Source organism: Rhinolophus hipposideros, assembly GCF_964194185.1.
Source record: "Rhinolophus hipposideros genome assembly, chromosome: 1".
In the NCBI taxonomy this organism is placed as follows: domain Eukaryota; kingdom Metazoa; phylum Chordata; class Mammalia; order Chiroptera; family Rhinolophidae; genus Rhinolophus; species Rhinolophus hipposideros.
The window spans coordinates 110,385,059-110,403,173 of NC_138047.1; the positions used below are offsets into that span (position 1 = coordinate 110,385,059).

General features: G+C 56.1%; 1 protein-coding gene across 15 annotated transcripts in view; it reads left to right on the plus strand.

Annotated features, from left to right (window-relative positions):
* The first annotated feature begins 3,502 nt into the window (after positions 1 to 3,502).
* The window catches only part of FAM53A (family with sequence similarity 53 member A), a 35,813-nt gene continuing 21,200 nt past the window's right edge, over positions 3,503 to 18,115 (plus strand). For 3 of the 15 annotated variants that reach the window (XR_013993970.1, XR_013993971.1, XR_013993972.1), the window contains exons 1-3: positions 3,789 to 4,742; positions 12,779 to 13,001; positions 17,610 to 17,664. Coding sequence is in view for 11 of the 15 variants with exons in the window: in XM_081058924.1 (XP_080915050.1) it covers positions 12,868 to 13,001; positions 17,018 to 17,150; positions 17,610 to 17,664 (322 nt within the window). In the remaining 4 variants the exon portion in view is untranslated. Of the gene's footprint in view, positions 4,743 to 7,212; positions 7,892 to 11,504; positions 11,961 to 12,778; positions 13,002 to 17,017; positions 17,151 to 17,609; positions 17,665 to 18,115 lie in introns of those variants that run through there. The other 12 variants (XM_081058924.1, XM_081058926.1, XM_081058920.1 and 9 more) reach the window with 12 other exon arrangements.

The window sequence follows — 18,115 nt, forward strand, 5'->3', positions numbered from 1 at the left end:
GAAGGCACTGCAGGGGCCAGTGACCCCTGCATCCCGTCCCCACCCACCCACCCCACTTTGAACAGGAGTGTCTGTAATAGTTACCTTTGTATGTTGGGTGTGTGGCAGGGGTTGGGGACGGCACACGACCTGTCTGTTGAGTTGAGAGGTCTGCAGGCAGAGGAGACCCACAGCAGGCGCTATGCCTATGGAACCCCAAAAGAGCCAACTGGTGAATAGATTGGACCTTGGGCTGGTGCTACAGTCGGCTGAGACAAACCTGGGGAGCACTGTGCTGATTGTGGCAGAGGTGGATGGAGCTGGTCTTCAACCACAGCAAGGAGGCTGGGCTGGCTGCAGCAGGGCTGGAGCGGTCACGTCGGGGGGGGGGTGTGCCAGTGTGCAGGCCAGGACATCTGACTCAGGTTCTAGAAGAATCTATTCTGGCTACTAGCTTTTGCTTTGCATTTAAATTCTTGGAGTGCTCTTAAGCCTCAAAGAAATCAATCTTCAGGCTTTAGCACTTGCCTTTTCATGTTGTTAACATAATCTAGTATTTTCTGTATGAGCGTTACAAATAACCAATGGGCTAGGATTGAGTTTCTTTACTCTTGACTCTTGCACATAGAACCGAGAAGTGTCAGAACTAAATTAAGTTTGTCCAGCATGATTAATTCTTCACAATTCCAGGCTGATGGCTATCTCACTGCCGTTGGAGATTCATTTCCCTATCTTCCCGTGTATAGACAGACGTGGTCAGCTTATCAGGGTTGTCATCCTATACACCCCCACTTCCTTCATGTTCTGTGAAGCCAGTCTTGCTTCTCACTGGTCCAACCAAACCCTGACCTCTAGATGCTCATTTTCAGCCATCAGGTTGCTGATTTCTTGTCCCTTTGGTAGCAAGACGTCAGTGGAGAGGCTTCCAGCTGAGTCAGCAGCCTCTGCCTGAACCAAAAGGCTGCACTTCTGGCTTTCTGGACCCAGCTGGGGGCTCTTCTGATTGATATAGTTTACAGCATCTTTTTTCTCCCATGTAGGCAAATTTAAAAGGTCTGCTGGGTAAAGTCGTATTACCAGACTTGGCAAACTACAAGTGCCTTGCAAATTAATATGCTAGCTGTCTTCTCTAAACCAGGCTGGCTCTGCGTGTATGTGGGCGAGGGGGGGGGGTACGGTGGGGGCAGGCAGGGAGGGGGCTTTTGATCATCAGGCTTCATATTTTATGTTTAAGAATCTTGAGGGGTACTTGGTTTGGGGTTTTTTTTCTTTTTTTCTTTTTGGCTTTGTTGTCATTGCTTTTGTTTTGCTTGCCATTTCATGAGCAGGCTTTAAGTGGAGCAAAGCCACTTTGTAAAACTTACACTTCCAAGATGCATATAAAAATTTTCTGGAAAAGTACTTCCTCAGTGTAGGTGTGCAGGAAGCAAAGGCTCCAGATGTTGGCACTAGGGGCTCAGTGGCTAGCATTCCAACAAAGGCACTGTGTACGGTGCCCTGAGCATGCCGCCTGGCCTGGCATATCAGACACTTTGTGTGCAGTGAGGAACGCAGACCTGCCATCTAGTCCCAGCTGTCTCTTCTTGCTGTGTGACGGGGCCTTCGTGTCCCCATCTATGAAACTGTAATAATATGTCCACCTCATAGGATTAAAGGAGAGAGTGAATGCCACATGCTTACTAATGCTTGGCAGTGGCAGCTGTTACAGTCCGTCGCCGAGGGCCTCGTTTGATGTGTTGACAAAACCTTGCACTTCCATCAGTAACGGGCAGGGCAGGGACCGTCTTCGCGTAAGATTAACAGCCTGCACTTAGGAAGTGGGAGGTCCACCATGGAGGCACCCTAACCACTTCTGGAGGCCGACACCTGGAGGGGTCCTGGAACCCAGTCCCGTGTATGTTTCTTGCCCATGTGAACAGCAAGCCACCCAGGAGGCATGTGGCATGTCTCCCAATGGCCCTGAATGCGATTTGGAGGAGGGTTTCCAGGTGTGACAGCCATCAGTGCACTTGCTGTGCTCATTAGGGAAAAGGCAGAATTTGAGTTTTCAACGTTTGCTCTGTGAAAGACCCTGTTAAGAGGTGGAAAAGACAAACTGCAGACGAGGGGAAGAGCTTTTCACACCACGCATCCGACATAGGACTTGTATTTGGAATACATGAAGAATTCCCAGAACTCAACAGTAAGAAACAAATACAGTTAGAAAGTGAGCAAAAGGGTGTGAAGAGACATTTAGGTTATTGGGTGAGACCCACCATCTGTGCTGTACTGTTTTCCTGCGCACGAATGTGGCAGTCTCCCCACTTCATTCAGCTCTTTTTTATTATTTTTTTTAATGGAGAACACGTTTTCTTTTTAATTTATTAGTTTCAGGTGTACAAGACAAGGTAATACTTAGACGTTCATCATTTATATCCCTCACACTGTGAACCCCCCTCCCTCCATCCACTATCCCTCCGACCTCACACTGACCATCACATTATATATATAAAATTATAGTTGGCATTCATTAATGTTTAGCTTCTGGTGTACAATGCCATGATCAGGCATCCACAGTATCCCTGAGGTGGTCTCCCAAATAGGACGCATGTCCATCGGATACCCAACAAAATCTTTACAACATTATTGAATACCTTCCCCAAATTAATTTTCAGAAAACCCTGAGGCCATCTTGTGGTCACCAGCTGCTTCCAAATCCCTTCCCCTTTCCCCTTATGCCCACCCCCCCATCTGACAACTCTCGGTTTTTCCTTTGTGTCCCCAAAACCGTTTCTGGTTAGTTCATTCACATGTTCTTTTCTTTAGATTCCGCATCATTCAGCCCTTTACTCGTCCGTAACGCTGTGTAACCTTCCCCGCAAAGCGTTACAAAACCTCAGCTTCCGCCCTGGGGGCCTGATGGCCGGAGTGGAGGCCGGCCCTAAGACCTCCCGCGCTGGCCGGTGCCTGCGGAAGGCGTCCGCACTGCTGGGTAGTGATCTCTGTCGTCCTCCCTTGCTCGGTTCATCACCTGCTTGTTATCACACAGCGACCGTGCCTTCCTTCCCTCGGTGTTTCTTTGTAGAAAACCATGCTTAGGCTAAAGGACAGCTTCAGTCGTTCCTTTCCAGCCCTTATGACTTGCATTTGTTTCTTCTTACCGTGTTGGTGATGACCTATATAGCTTGCTCTTAAATTTTTAAGAGCCAGAGACTTGCCCAAGGTCACGCAACGGGTCACGGGCAGGGCGGGGACGGCCCAGGGTGTAGGGACCCTGGTGTCCGAGGGTGAGGAACCCGAATGATCGGGCTGCTGGCGGGACCAAGACCTTCGCAACGGCCGGAGCCACCCGCCTTCCCTGTCAAACACCCCCTCCCGCCTCCTCAGGTCGCCGCCGCCGCCCGCCTTCGCGGCCCGGGGACTACACGTCCGGCGCACGCCCGCTTCGGCGCAGGCCCCGCCCCCTCGCCAAAGCTGGGCCGTCCCCGCCGTATCAGGTCCCGCCCCCCGGACGCAGCTCCTCCCCTTCGTCGACGCAGCCTCCGTCCCCGTGCGCGCTGCGCGGCTGAGGAGCGAAGGGGCGGTGGCCGCGGGCGAGCGGCCAATGAGCGCGGCCAGAGGGGGCGGGGCCGCGCGGTGCGCTCCCCCGCGGCTGAGGCGCGTCGGCTGTTGCGGGAGGAGCGCAGCCTGCGGGGCCGGCGTCTCAGTTGCTCCGCGGGGCCGGCCGTGGCCGCCGCCGCTCGGCCGCGCTCAGGTACCGGCTCCCCGTCGGCCCGCGAGGCGGCGGCCGGGTGCGTGCCTCCCCGTGCGTGCGCGCCCCTCGGGTCCGTGCGTGCGCGCCCCCGCCGCGGGGCCGCGCGTGAACTTGGGTCGGACGGTCCGGCTTCTGTCGGCGCGCCGAGCCCGGCCCGCACGGCCCGATGGTTTTCCACCCGCCTCGGTGCCGAGCGTTTTCGCCGGTGGGCCCTGAGGGCGCGAGGGCCCCGGGGCGCGAGACCCGTGTGGGACTCCCGCCACGCACAGCGCTCCTCGGACTGGCCCGGCACCTCCGCGCCGCCAGGCCCCCGCGCACCCTCTGGCTGTCAGGGCCCGCGCCGGGGCCGCGCTGCCACTTGTTGAACCGACTTGGGTGTCGCCTGCCGGAGCCGTGGTCGTGCCTGGTGGCAGGTGATTGTCGTTGTGCAGCGAGAGAGGAGCCGCGGGTTTGACGCGACACTGTGCGCCGAGGGAGCGCCGACGTGGGGAGGCCAGGGCCTCCCGGCGACCGGTGGCGGAGGCTCGGAAGCGGGTCCCGACAGCCGTCGCTGCGTGGACCGGACGGCGGACGTCTCGCCCGCTTTTCCTGTGGACGCAGGCCGGACGGCGGCGCGGCGGGGGCGGAACGTCGCCGCTTTACTCGCGCTTAACGGAGCGCGGCGGCGCTGGGCTCGGTCCTCAGCCGCGGGCGGCCGACTCGGGTGGGCGCGTCGCGTCGCGTCGCGTCGCGGCGCCGGCCCGTGTTTTGAGTCTGAGCTTCCGTAACTTGAAAATGCTTAGGAAACAACAACCAAACCAGCCCTGAAATCCACGCGTCACCTCCGTGAGTTTACGTTGATCGCTCTGCGCGGAGAACCTGTGAAGACGCGTTAGACCTCAAGAATGGGCTGCAGCTTCACGGCCGTTGAGACATTTAACTGGAACGTGCAGATTCTGTTTCTTCACGCGAGTCAGGGCTGCCACCTCACTGTCTCGTGGGATCACAGGTCCCGGCAGAGAAGCTCAGCCTCTTGCCCTGATGGGAGAAGGTGGGGAAGCGCCGCGTGGTGACTGTTTTGAAGTCCTTGGCTACAACCCGGAAATTCAAATTGAAATCGAAATTGTTTAGAAACGGTGGCTTTTCTTTAAATCGGGGTAGTTAGCGCAGGAATCCCAGACAGTTCTCCTTGCCTGCTTCACTTCCTGCCTCCCCTCGGGAATTCCCCAGGGGTGGCCCCTCTCCCCCTGGGAGTCCTCTCTGCGCTGTGGGCTGTGGCCTCTCCGGTGGCTCCATAGGTGGCTCCTGTGTGCCCCTTGATACCTGTGAACGGAGAACGTGCTGCTGGAGCTCTGGGCTTCTGGTGCCCCTGTGATGCCACTTTGCAGGTCACGCTGCCGGGTGGCATGTGTGGTGTGAACGGGAACCATCGTAACGGCTCTGCCCTGTGATGGGTTCTTATGTTTTCTTGACTTACGTTGGATTTAGGGGCTGCAGGAAAGACAGCAGTCCTTGTTGCTACTGGAAATAGGTAACGGAGAGAAGGCCAGAGTTCCTGTTTTTTTCTTTAAGGGGGTGTACGGGCCCTTGCCCAGTTATGGAGGCATGTGCTTTTGTGCACAGGGAACAGGCGCACGGAGAGACTCACCTGCTCTTACTGGCAGATAGAAGAACCAGGAGAACACTTAGGTATTGCTCACAGGTGCATTGCAAACATTTGGGGAAAAAAACACTGAAAAACACCCCAAATTTTTATGGAAACCCTTACAGCTTTTTGTGCAGCAATATTTCTTAACGGAAAATTGACATTCACAATGTTTGAAGCATTTGTTATCTAAACATGTGTGCCAGAAACCCGGGCATTTTCACGCGTGTTACTTAATTGGATTCCCTGTGGCCTTCTGTAGTGGGTGGTTCTTTCCCATTTCAGTCAAGGAAATGCAAGCACAGAGAGGGGAAGTCACTTGCCTGGGAGAGCTCAGCCAGTGAGCAGGGCAGCTGGCGTCTGAGCCTGGGTCTTCTGTCCCACCCACCCGAGCCCACCTGTGGCCTTTCGCTTAGTGAAATGACTTGCCGCACTTTTTCATTGTGGTTCAGTCTCCATTTTAAGATGCGAGTTTCTTCTGCTTTGTTGACTTGCAAAGGTAACATTTCAAACGTGATTTCTGTGTACCCCTAAACTGAGTATCCTGCTGTCCAAACCTTCTAGTTGTGGGTTTTAATATTAGCCGGTTGTGGGCTAGTTAGGATAGGCGATTTTTGTCTTCTTCTTTTGAAGTCCTCGAAAAGGACTTCAGCAGTCTGGCACATATGAGTGGCACCGGCTTTGTGGCACGGTCCAGGGCTTTGCCTGCACATTTCTGGGGATCCTGACTGTGGCACCTAAGTGTGACCCGGTAAAGAGGTGCCGAGCCCTGCAAATGGAGTGGCACCCCGGGCCTTACCAGATGACAGTAGTCTAGTGATTTGGGTAGTTTGCTGTGACGGCCTGCTTAGCTTGTGTTGCGTGTGGGGACATGGCCTCGTCCCTTCCCTTCCCAGCCTTCGTGTGATGCAGGAGTGACAGTAATGACTGTTTCCTACAGTGAGAGAGGTGCGTTTGGCTCCATTTGCCTTTTTAAGTGTCACTGCTGTGGTTACTATGGCAACATAAGTTATCTCCAAAATTGGTGGCTTCACACAACATAAATCATTTATCACTGCTCATGGTTTCAGGGGTCCAGAATTCTGGGGCAGCTCGGCTGGCAGTCTTTGCTGGGGGTCTTGTGCAGGCTGGTCAGATGGGGGCTGGGCCGGAGGGCCCCCTCTTGGGCATCCTCGCACCTTGCCTGGCACCTGGGCTGGGAAGTCCTGAACAGTGGGGGGCTCCCGGCGTCTCCCCACGTAGTCTCCCAGCATGGGGGCTTCAGGGTGTGTCCCGAAAGAGAGCCAGGTGGTTGTAGTGCCTGTTCACTGCAGTCTGGAAGTTGCTGAGCCTCTGTCATGCTCACGGGGCAGTTATAGCCCACCTTTTTGTGGGAGCAATGCCAAAGGATCTGCAGTCATGTTCTGAAAGCACTACATTCACGGCTGCTGGTTAATAACTAACGTCCAGCTGGATTCTAAGTTACTGTGCACGTGCTGTTGGCGAGGAAACTGCGCAGAAGGGAAGGTCCGAGGACAGAGTCCGGTGCCGCTGAGTCGGCCCTGTGGTTGGACTCTGCATGGAGCACCCCCTCCAGCCGTGCTGGCCGACTCCTCTGCTGTCTGCTACAAACCCCCACCCTGGGAGCCTGCTGCCCTCGTGCTGGCCTTCCGTCTGTTACTGGGAAAGGCCGGTGACTGCGTGCTCCAGGTCAGGCTCTGGGCACAGCAGACTAAGTAGGTGCTTAGTAGTCGTTCTCCCCATGTCGCGCTTCAGAAGCCATTGTGGAATGCCAGCAGGTAGGCCAGGGCCTCGGCTTGAACTTGGCGTCAGAGCTGCAGCTACTGGAGGGTCCGGGTCAAGTGCCTGCCCAGCCTCTGCCTGGGGCTCGGGAGGTGGAGCACAGCTGCCATTTCTAGGGGGCTTTCTGCAGCCTGGTTGTCCGTGCACATGGACCTATTCTGCGAGTCCGCGCTGGCCTCAGCCATGTGTCAGGCGGCCCGCTGCTGGGGATGCAGGGGTGACGCACAGCTGTGCGGCATCCTGGACGGCAGATGCTCTCTCTGTGTGACGTGTCAGCTGTCAGGCTGGCAGAGACCAGACCCAGCAGAGGGAACATGGTACTGCGGGGACGAAGGAGTCGTTAGCATGAAAAGCCCTGTGGTAGGTCGCACAGCCGCAGACAGGCTCCCACAGGAGCGTTCAGAGCCGGCGCCCTAGGCCGTTGAGCAGACAGGGGCAGACAGGAACGTGTCGTTGGAAGGCCTGGAACATGAAGACAACGGCTGACCCTGGAAGATTGCCAGCAACAGGAAGCGTGGCAGAGACCCGAGGTCGGAGCCAGCCCCGGAGGGCAGCACCCGACCCGTGGCTGTTGCAGGGACAGACCGGGCAATTCGGGCCTGGACGCCTGGGTCTCCAGATGGGAGGGCTGTGTCCCAAGGCCTGTGCGCATTTCCTAACACCGGGAGGGAGAAGAACCTAAAAGCCTGGCCAGCGTCCAGCAGAAGGGACGTGGGTGTCGCCCACCCACCTGCCTAGGCACCGTCTTAGGAAGTGGCCCGGTGAGGGCGCGGGTGAGTCTCAGGGCCCAGCTGGACAGCAATCCCCCGACCCGAGCAGACGCTGGGGGCCAGTTACAGAAGGCCTGAAGGGTGCCTGATGTCTTTGACCAAACGAAGCTCGTCGAGTTTTGTAATGTCGGGGATTTGGGGGGAAGAATTTATAATGGGGTGAAAGTTTGAGAAAAAGGAGTGGGTTACTAACTTTGCGGAACAGAGGACACTGCGGCTTAGCTGCGAACACTGTGTAGTGACATAACAGTGTCAGTGAGGACGTAACGAGGCTCCGACAGGCATTTTGGGGGGTTGGAGGTGGGGCGCACTCGTGAGATCCAAGCCCTGGTGTCCCTCCAAGTCCATAGGTGGACGGGTCAGGGAGTAGCTGGGCTTGTCACCAGGAGCTGTGCACGTAAACAAGCAGCTGAGCGCAGCGCTGAGGGTGAGGTGCCCCCTGGGAGAGCTCTGTGGTGACAAGCACAGCGCCACTGGTTCTTCAGACCGTGTGCGTGGCCGCGGCCTGTTCCGGGCTGCACTGCGTCCCTGGGAAACTGCTAAGCTGAGGTCCGCTCCTAGGTCCTAGCTCAGACGGTGTCTTTCCTGGAAATAGCGGCTCTGCAGATGGAGTGAGTTAGGACGATGTCATACTGGGGGGTGGGGGGCCTAACTGAAAATAATCAGTGTCATTAGAAAAGGGGAAATTTGTACAGACATGGGGAGAGGGATCTGGGAAGGTGACGAGTGCGGCTGCCACACGCCCAGGAACTGCCCGAAGCCACCAGGACAGATTCTCGCCAGAGTCTCCGGGGGGCCGTGGTCTGACTCAGGCCCCACTCCAGTCTGGCACCGTGAGTCCCTGCTGCTCTCAGCCCCAGGACACTCCGATGTGGCTTTGTAGATGGGGTGCTGACTGTTAATACGTGGAAATGAAGAAACAGCAGCAGAACAGAAACCACTGTGCTGCCTTTTTGGAGGGAGGGTTCCTGGAGCCACCAGCCAGCAGGCTCCTGTCACGTCCATCTCGTGGGCCAGCCCTGAATGACAGTGAGCGCCCAGCGTAGTCTGTGGAGCGTCTCCTGTGTGCCTGGCACTCCTGGGGCCACAGGGCACCTGGGTGTGGGAGAAGACAGGTGGGAAGGCCTGGGCCCAGCTCTGAACTGTGGACTTCGTCCCACGGCTGTGGAGGGGGTTTTTGGGGTGGCAGTTCCGGTTACTTTCTGTGGAGGCTGGGGTGAGGGGTGCCTAGCAGACGGGAAGGCGACTGCAGACATCCAGGCTTGCAACATGGGGTCTGAGTCAGGCACGGTGGTGGAGCCTGGGCAGAGAAGGACCATGTGAGGGTGTCAGCTGAGCCCCTGGTTAGGTTGCAGAGAAGGACCTGTGCCTTTAGAGGTGAGGCCAGTGGTTTGAATTTCCTGTCGTGGAGAACGTGGAGATGAGTCTGTTCACGTACTTCCTCTGGTGTGGGTTCACTGGACTCGCAGAAGAAGGCGTCCCTGGGCTCATGCCATGCTCTGGTTTGTGTGTGTGGGGTCACCAAGGGCCACTCCTAATGCATGGGCTGTGGGGGGTCAGAGGTCAGCTGTGCGTCCAGAGGCTCTGGGCCCCAGCGTCACCCACGTTCTTTGCCATGTGCAGCCCTCGGTCCCCACCTCTCGGTTGGTTGGCAAGGCTGCGTAGTTCTCTTATCTGGCCCCATCGTCCAGCCTGACCGCTGTGTCCACCTGGCACCAGAGTTCTGGCTTTGCCCTTCTCTGGCTCCCTCTGCTCAGCTTTCAGTCCTGGCTTTACTGTCACCACCTCAGAGGGGCTTCAGGCCACCTGGCCAGCTGCCTGCCGATGGGGTTCTGCTTGCTTCCTCCGGGCACCTGCCCCCCGCTGGCTTTGTTTTATTTGAGGAGAGCACGCGCTCCCTCAGGGCCCAGACGCTGTCCTGAGCTGCCCCACTCAGGCTCATGGCTAACTGGAGCCGGATGCCCTGTGCATGATGCTGTGTGACCGTGACCGACCGTCCCGGTGGTGCAGTTTCTTTAAAAGCATTGTGGATTGAATTGTGTCCCCCACAAAGACATTCAAGTCGGAGCCCTCAGGACTGGGAGAGGCCCCCAGAGGGAATCCACATGCCGACACCTTGACTAACTTCTGGTCTCCAGAACTGGTGACAGATTGGTGTGTTTCAGGCCCCCGAGTATGGTACTGTGATGGCAGCCATCTGAAGCTAGAGCATGGGGACTTAGATGTGCATGTTAGTAACACCCCAGCAATACGCATCCTTCTCCTCGGAGAAGGTTAAGGTGTCACACGCTTGGGTCCCTTCTCCCCTGCCCAGCGCTCCATCCCCATGTCCTCGGCTTGCTGCGGGGAGCCTGGTGGAGCCCCCACTGTGTGCTTTTCCTGCGTGCACACTGAGCGCACTCTGTTTATTTTTTAAAACTCCGTGACTTGTGACAGAGGATGACCGCTGCGCACTAGACTCAGCCGAGCCGCCACTTAGAGGGACGTAGGTCCCCAGCGTTCACACCTGACGGAGGTGCAGCCAAAGGTCGCATCAGGAGAGCACTTGATGTGGCCCGGCGCTGGTATCTGATCCCGGTGCTCATGCAGATGTCGGGAACGGTCCCCTCAGGTCCTTCCTCTGACCCAGGACCGGGGCTGCATTCGGCCGTGGTTGTAGTGCAGCGCTCTTGTCCTTCGTGACCTGGGCACCTAAAGGGGCGGACCAGCTGTTAGTACAACTCACCCTCCTGGGTTTGTCAGGTGTGTCCTCACGAGTACACTCAGGTCCTGCTCTCCTGGCAGGAATGGGCGCAGGTGGCATGTGTCCTGCCCCGCACAGCACCCCATGTCCACTTGGCCTCTGACTGGCCGAGTGCGCTTTGATCACTGGCTTGAGCTGGTGTCCACCAGCCAGGTCTGTAAAATGATTGTGGTCCTTGGTAATTAGCTGTGTCTCGTAGGGAGGCCAATGCTTGAGACTGTGGAAATACTGTTTCTCATCGTACTTCCACCGACTTTTAGCATTTATTCATGATTCTCGCCTGAACCGTTTGTTATGGGGCCTTTGTCAAACGGTGACATAAAAAAGATCCCATCAGTCCATCTACATTTCTCAGTCGGCATTCTACCAAAAGGAAGACCTCCCCTTCCCTGTCTACGTATTTTTCAGTTTTTTACGTCAGGGTGGACTCATGGAGTCTCAGTTCATCCTGTGGAGTCTAGCCCGTCCTCTTTATGAACTGGCTGCCGTGGGAGCCCTGTCATCATTCCCTGGGGGACATGCTCTGGCCATGTCTCGTCCTTCCCTGCCCCAGCCTGGAAATCAGCCGTCTCTCCAAGGCCTGTGTGGCCTAGTAAAATACTAGTTACTTTATTATTTTTCAAGTTTTGCTGTGGCTGCCGTAACTTGTGTGGTTGTACATGCTGTGTGCCAGTAGGAGGCTCTGATGGGGACTCGAGACGCCGCGAGGGGTGGGCACAGGGCAGAGCTGCCCCTTCATCCTGCATTAGAGGGCAGTGCCATGGCCTCTGCCCTCCGTCCTGGGCTGGTGGAATAGCAACAGAGGTGGCACCTGTGGCACGTCAGGCTGAAGGGGCATTCCCATGAGGGAGGTGCTAAGTTAGGGCTCGGAGTGAATGTATGTGGCATGGCAGTGAGAATTGGCCAAGTGGCAGATGCCATTCTGTGGCTCGCCTGCTCCTGCCCCGGTGACTACCAGCGGTGCAGTTGTGGTGTGGCTGGCGTGGGTTCTGAATGCTCCTCTGGGGAGCTGGCTGGTCCTAGCCCACTGTACTCCTCTCTGGGCCTCGGGGTCCCCAGCTGTGCTGGAGGCGATGGCCGTCCCTACCCTGTGAGCACGGAGCTGCCAGATGCTAGAGACCTAGTGGTAAGGCCCTGCGATGCAGGTGAGGAAACGTGAGCAGGGCTGATGTGCACCCCTCCTGGCCTGGAATAAACCCAAGATAGCGCATGGCATCCGGGTCCCCTCGGCTCAGCGAGCCCCGTGCCCTGCTCCTGCGGCAGCCTCAGTTGTGCCCATGTTTGCTGCAGCGCCTGCGTTCCCGAGAAGTGGTGGCGGTCAGCGTTCAGGTGGGCACTGGGGTGGCGGTCAGCGGCCAGCAGTCAGGTGGGCATGGGATGGTGGTCAGTGGCTAGCAGTCAGGTGGGCATTGGGCTGGCAGTCAGCGGTCAGGTGGGCACTGGGGTGGCAGTTAGCGGTCAGTGGTCAGGTGGGCACTGGGCTGGTGGTCAGCGGTCAGGTGGGCACTGGGGTGGCAGTCAGTGGTCAGCGGTCAGGTGGGTGCTGGGCCGGCGGTCAGCGGTCAGGTGGGCGCTGGGGTGGCAGTTAGCGGTCAGCAGCCAGGTGGGCACTCCGGTGGCGGTCAGCGGTCAGGTGGGTGCTGGGCCGGCGGTCAGGGGTCAGGTGGGCGCTGGGGTGGTGGTCATCAGCAAGGTGGACATTGGAGTGGTGGTTAGCAGTCATGCTGGCATTCTTGAGGTGGGCATTCTGATGGCGGTCAGTGGCCAGCTGTCAGCTGTCAGGTCACAGGCAGGTTGTTTCTTGTGTTTCTGCACTGCTGGCTTAGCCTTGGCTTTGCAACAGCTTTCTGGCTTCCAGAGTGTTTCCACATCTCCTGCTTTCTTGTCTTTTCAGAGCTGGGGGGTGGCCTTCCTCGGTGCTTCATTGGGATTAGGGGAGCAGTGGGCTGTCAGGTGTGTGTTAGCCCGCTACCCTTCCACCGGAGCCCTGCTCTTACTATGTTTTCCGAGGTGGCTCCTGCGGTCGTTGTAAGTGGCCTGAGTCAGGCCGAGGTGTTAGGTGCCCCGTCGGTGCTCAGGTAGAGCGGGAACACTGGCCAGGGGGTTTCGCATGTATTTATAGACGTCTTCTCTTTACCCCAAAACAGACACGAAGCTGGGAGAGGAGCCCTGGGAGAGGAAATGCAGCCGTGAGGATTAGCGCGGACCCAGCAGCGGCCTGGGCCCGCTGAGCCCGATGGTCCAGAACCGCCGTGGCCACTGGTGTGGAGCGAGGACTTCGGGCCACCGACCATGGTCACGGTCATCACCGAGAAGCTGCAGAATCAGAGCCTGGACGACCTCAGCTGCAAGAGCTGTGGGGCCAACCCGGTAAGCAAGAGGCCTCAGAGGCGCTGCCCGAGCTGGCCGGGGACGTGCGGCCGAGGTCTGAGGGGACGTGGGGGCCGGTGTCCCAGGGAGGCGCCAGCGCACACCCAGCGCCCAGAACCATCAGTGTCGTGATGGGAGGTTTTCAGCATCAGTAAAACGAGTGAAGTCTAACCAATACATAGAAGCGTGTGAATCCCAAGTGTGCACGAGCCTGTGACTCTCCCTCCCCCCACCAGTGACCAACACCCTCAGAGAGCCTGTCTCATCTGTCCCCATTGCTTAGTTTCACCTGGGTTTGCACTTTGCCTTAGTGGAGCCATTTTCTAGGGTTACTTTAACGTGAATTTCAGGACACCACCCCTGCCCTGGTTAGATTCTGGGTCCAGAAGGAAGTGGCTGAGTGTCTGGCCCCTGCGGACATGGGGGGCCAAGCCCACGTGATCTCACCAAGACCAGGTGCTCAGAGCTGCTGTGTCCGCCCCGGCCCTTGGTGACAAGAGGGTGACGGGAGGCTGTGAAATCCAGGCCTTTGTACCGTGCCTGGCGTGTGGCCCAGGGCCTGAGGGCCAGTGCTGCAGGTTCTCCTTCCTGCGGAGGGGAAGGGCTGGGCGTGGGGTGGGCATGCGCAGGAGTGTGGCTGGAGGTGGGGCTGCGTCTGCTGCCCAAAGGACTCCAGGGGCCTTTGCAGAGCGCTCTATCCGGCCTGGCACTCAGAGCCTGCCCCGAGCGGCTTCCTGCGGCACACACACCGTGCCCCAGCTCCCATCTTCCCCTCTGATCAAATGAAGAAGCATTTTTATGGAGACTTTAACCAAGACCAAAGATATAGCGCAGTACGTGCGTCGTCAGGTGGCCACATGCCCCTTAGAATGTCTCTGGCAAGGAGCCCGCTGCCAGGTGCCTGTTGGTTTTTCCAGGAAGACAGGCTGAGGGTCCTGCCTGCGGAGTTCCTGGGGAGACGCCTACGTGGCTCACGTTCTCAGCTCTCAGCTGGGCGTTCTCACCCGGTTAGGGAACACACTGCCACCCTGACAGAGAGAAGGTCGGCGGCCCTTTCTCAGCCGGCCCAGCCAGAGCAGCCCAGCAGTGAGCAGCGAGTGTGGCCAGAGCTCAGCCCCCGCCGTCTCCTCAGCCTCCATGGCCATGCCCAGGGCCGGCAGTTTGGAGTTCCGTTACTGTTGCTGGTGGTTTTCTTTTTCAAGACTTGTGTTTGTTTTAAAAGGGGGGCTGTTTACTTTTTTCGTCCTGGAATGGGAGAACAGACTGTCCATTCCCGCAGTGTAAATCTTTTCCATTTTAAGAGGATCCGTTGTAACATTTGAAGCCTAATTCTGCTGTGGGTGGCGAAGAGACCCGTGGCCTGGGCAGCCCGGGCCTGCCACTCCCCCACCACAGCTTGGGCAGCATGCCTCGGCGAACAGGGGCATGCAAGCAGGTGTTCGTTGTAAAGAGAATAAGGTGCCAAGAAAAATCCTGCCGATAATTCTTCCCATGTACCACAAATAATTTTACTTGGTGTGAATTTCTTACGAGTCTTGCTGTCCAGGATGGAAATGGTGTGGAAAATAATTTCCCTGTTACCGGGAGACATCTCACTGACTCCCCAGGGAGGCTCGCTGATTTACCTGTGTGGTTTTGGCAGCATGGCACCCAGGCTTGGCTTATAGCACCTGCTTTTACCAACATCCACTTTTTAAAAAAAAAAGAGGTGTAATTTGCATGCAGCAAAATGCACCGGTTGTTCCATCTTTTCAAGAAAGAATCTCTGCCATCTCCAGCACCATTTGATTTTGGGCTTTCGGTTTGTGTGGATCTTGAATATCCCTTTGCAGTGAGGACAGTTTGGGCAGCGCCCTGGAGGGACTTTGACGTCCTGTATGGGGTGGTCCAGTGTTTATACGGGAGACCAGCTCTCCCCTGTTACCAGCAAATGTCCAGAGTTACTCTTAACATCCAGTGAAACAAATCAGTAGTTTAAAGAGCCAGTTTGTTGTATAAGAATAATAGAAACTGAAGTTTTCAAAGGTAGTATTTTTATAGCAATATCTAAAGGCAGACAAGAATGGAGAGTTAGAAACCCCACACCCCGACCCACCTCGGTGAGGTCGCCTCTGGCTTGTTTTATCTGTGCCTGCACCCACACCCCTCCTCCCGTGGTTTTGCAGTAAATTCTAGACATTTTCCTCTGTAAATATTTCAATATGTAGCTCTCAAAGATGTTCTGTCGTGTGTCCCTGCCTCCAGCTTGTTCTGCAAATGGTTAATTGGAACTAGCTATGCTGTCCCGTTTGGTAGCCTGTCATCACTCATGGCTTTTTAAATTGGAATTAAAGTTGATTAAAATTCAACAGTTAGGGATGGTTGCAGTGCGCAAGTACTCAGTGTCTTTGTGTGGCTCGTGGCTGCTGTGGGGTAGTACAGATGGGACAATCCACGAACTGCCCGTCATCTCAGGGTTCTGTTGGAAGACCTGCCAGGCTCAGTCAGACGCACGGGGGACACACTGCGTGCTCTTATCCATTTGTCTGTTGATGGGCATTGAGGTAGTTTCCTCTTTGGAGCTGTTACCAGTAGTGCTGCTGTGCACATTGGCGCACAGGTTCCTATGTGGACAAGTGTCCTCTGCTCTCCTGGGCACACATCGAGCACTGGCATTCCTGGGTCACATGGCAGCCCTGGGTTTAGCCTGCGCACACGGCTGGCTGCACCGCCGTTCAGCCCCACTGGCAACGCGGGGGGGTCCTGGCTGCCCCACCTTCTTACCCACGTGTGTCGTTGTCCATCTTTGATTACAGCTGTCCTCGTGGGTGCGAGGTGGTCTCCTGTTGTGTTTTGGTTTGCGTTTCACCATGACTAATGTTACCGAGCATCTTTTCATGCGCCACTGGCCCCTTGTGTGTCTTCTTTGGAGAGATGTCTGTTGAAATCCTCGGTCCATTTTAGAACTGGATTATTTGTCTTTTTGTTGTTGAGTGGTAAGAATTCTTCATACATTCTAGATAGTAGTTTCTACTCATAATCAGATACATGATTTGCAAAAACCCTAGTTTTTCTATTCTGTGTGTTGTCTTCACTTTCTTGAGAGTCCCCTTAGAAGCACAAGGTTTTATTTTGTTGAAGTTGATCTGTTTTTCTCTTTTGTTGCCTGTGTTTATGCTGCCGTATCTAAAAATCCCTGGACAAATGTTTTCTTCTAAGAGTTATGTAATTTTAGCTCCTACACTTAGTTCCTTGATCCATTTTGAGTTAGTTTTCATATGTGGTATGAGGGGAGGGTCCAGCTTTGTCCTTTTGTACATTGATGTCCAGTTGTCCCAGCACCATTTGTTGAAAAGACTGTTCCTTCCCAACTGAGTGGTCTCAGCACCCTCGTCAACATTTACATTTTTAAAAACAGTCCCTGAAACCTAGTGTGCACTCGTATTTTACACTTACAGCAAATCTCAATTTGGAAACCATGTTTTCATTACAGAAATGTTTGATCTGTATTTAGATTTCATGAAATTTATAGTTAAAAAGCTAGATTGTCATACCCAGGTTGCTCCAAGCATACTGAAAAGTTTTCCAAAGACTGACTTGAGTATCCATTTTAAAACGAAAATGTTACTTCGGGGTAAATGACATTAGGAATCACTGACCCTGGATCACTGAATCTGGAGCCCTTAGTGCCCTCGCTCTGGGGCTCGTGGGTGCTGATGGCGCACGCGTAGTCCATTCTTTGGCCCCATCATATGGGTTTTACTCTGTGGGTGGAGGTTTGGGTTGTTTCCAATGTTTGGCTGCTAACCACAACGCTGTGAAGCCCCCGTGCGGCTTCTGTGGTCGTCTGTGCCACTCTCAGGGGCAGAATGGCTGCTGCAGGCATCCCTGTACCTGCCTGCAGCTGCTCCCTGGCCCCTTGGGTCCGGTGTGCAGATGTCTCCCGGGCTCCATCCACACAGCACAGAGGGCTTGCCTTGTTTCCAGGGGCTCGCCCCGGTGCCAGTCAGACAGTGACGGCCACGCTTCCCCAGCAGCACGCACACCTCCCGGTGTGGCCCTTGGGTTCTGGTAAGGGCTCAGCTGCCAGGACCCCGTGCCCCCGAGCCCGGGCTAGATGGATGTAAAAGCAGACAGACACAGGAGCTTTCGGGGACCACGGCTCGCCAGGTAGGCCTCAGACTTCACAGGTAGACTGTGGCCAAGAAAGTTCTGTGGGCTCAAGCCGAGGCTGGCACTTTCCGCAGGCCCTGTCCCCCCACGTCCAGACCAGTGCCACCCGGGGGAGCCTGGCTTGGGGTCTGGGTCCAGAGGGGGCTGTGTGGGTGGGAGGGAAGAGGCTTGCTGAAGAGTGACTGAGTGGCAAGGTTTGTGGGGACGCTTGTAGCTCAACAGGGGCCGGCCAGGCTTCCGGAGAAGTGGACGGGCTCATGGCTCATCGTTTCCTTCACTCAGTTGAGTGTTGTTAAGCTTTTAAGAATCTTGATTAAGGAGAACATGTATTCCAGGGGTCACTGCTTTTCTCTTTAATTACCTGAAACGACAGTTTCAGGTAATTAACACATACGATTGTTTCTTAGCACTATTTCTGAAGTCTCACATGAAACTTCTCTTTCCTATCACTTTCAGTATTCTGCCGAGAAACTGAGCAAAACTGGCCATTTGTTCCCTTTTGAGACCAACGGTAAGTATGGAAAAGCCCTGGGCGGTCTTCCTGGGCTGCTGTGGCCACAGGCGGTGAGCAGGGCCGGCCGTGCGCCTGGGTGGGAAGCCAGGTTGGACTTGACAGACCTTTGGAGCCAAAGCCCAGGAACAGGGTGTCCTAGGGGTGAGGGGAAGCTGAGCGGGAGCTGGCCCCTCCCTCTGCTGGTCTGTGGGCGGGGCCCAGCGAGGTGGGTGGGGTCGGGGTCTCCAGCCCTTCCTGGGAGCCTGTGGCCAGTTGTGGTGCAAGCTGGCCCTGCGCTCAGTGCTGAGCATCAGACGGAGGTGCCTGCAGGGCGCAGGTGTGCACTCACCCCCTCCAGTGCCTGGCTCACACCTGTGCCCTGTGGCCTGAACGGGGGCAGGTGGCATAGCTGCCCCGAGTGGGCGTGAGTGTTAGAATGTGGAAGTGAGCGTGAGTGTGAGAAGCTCCC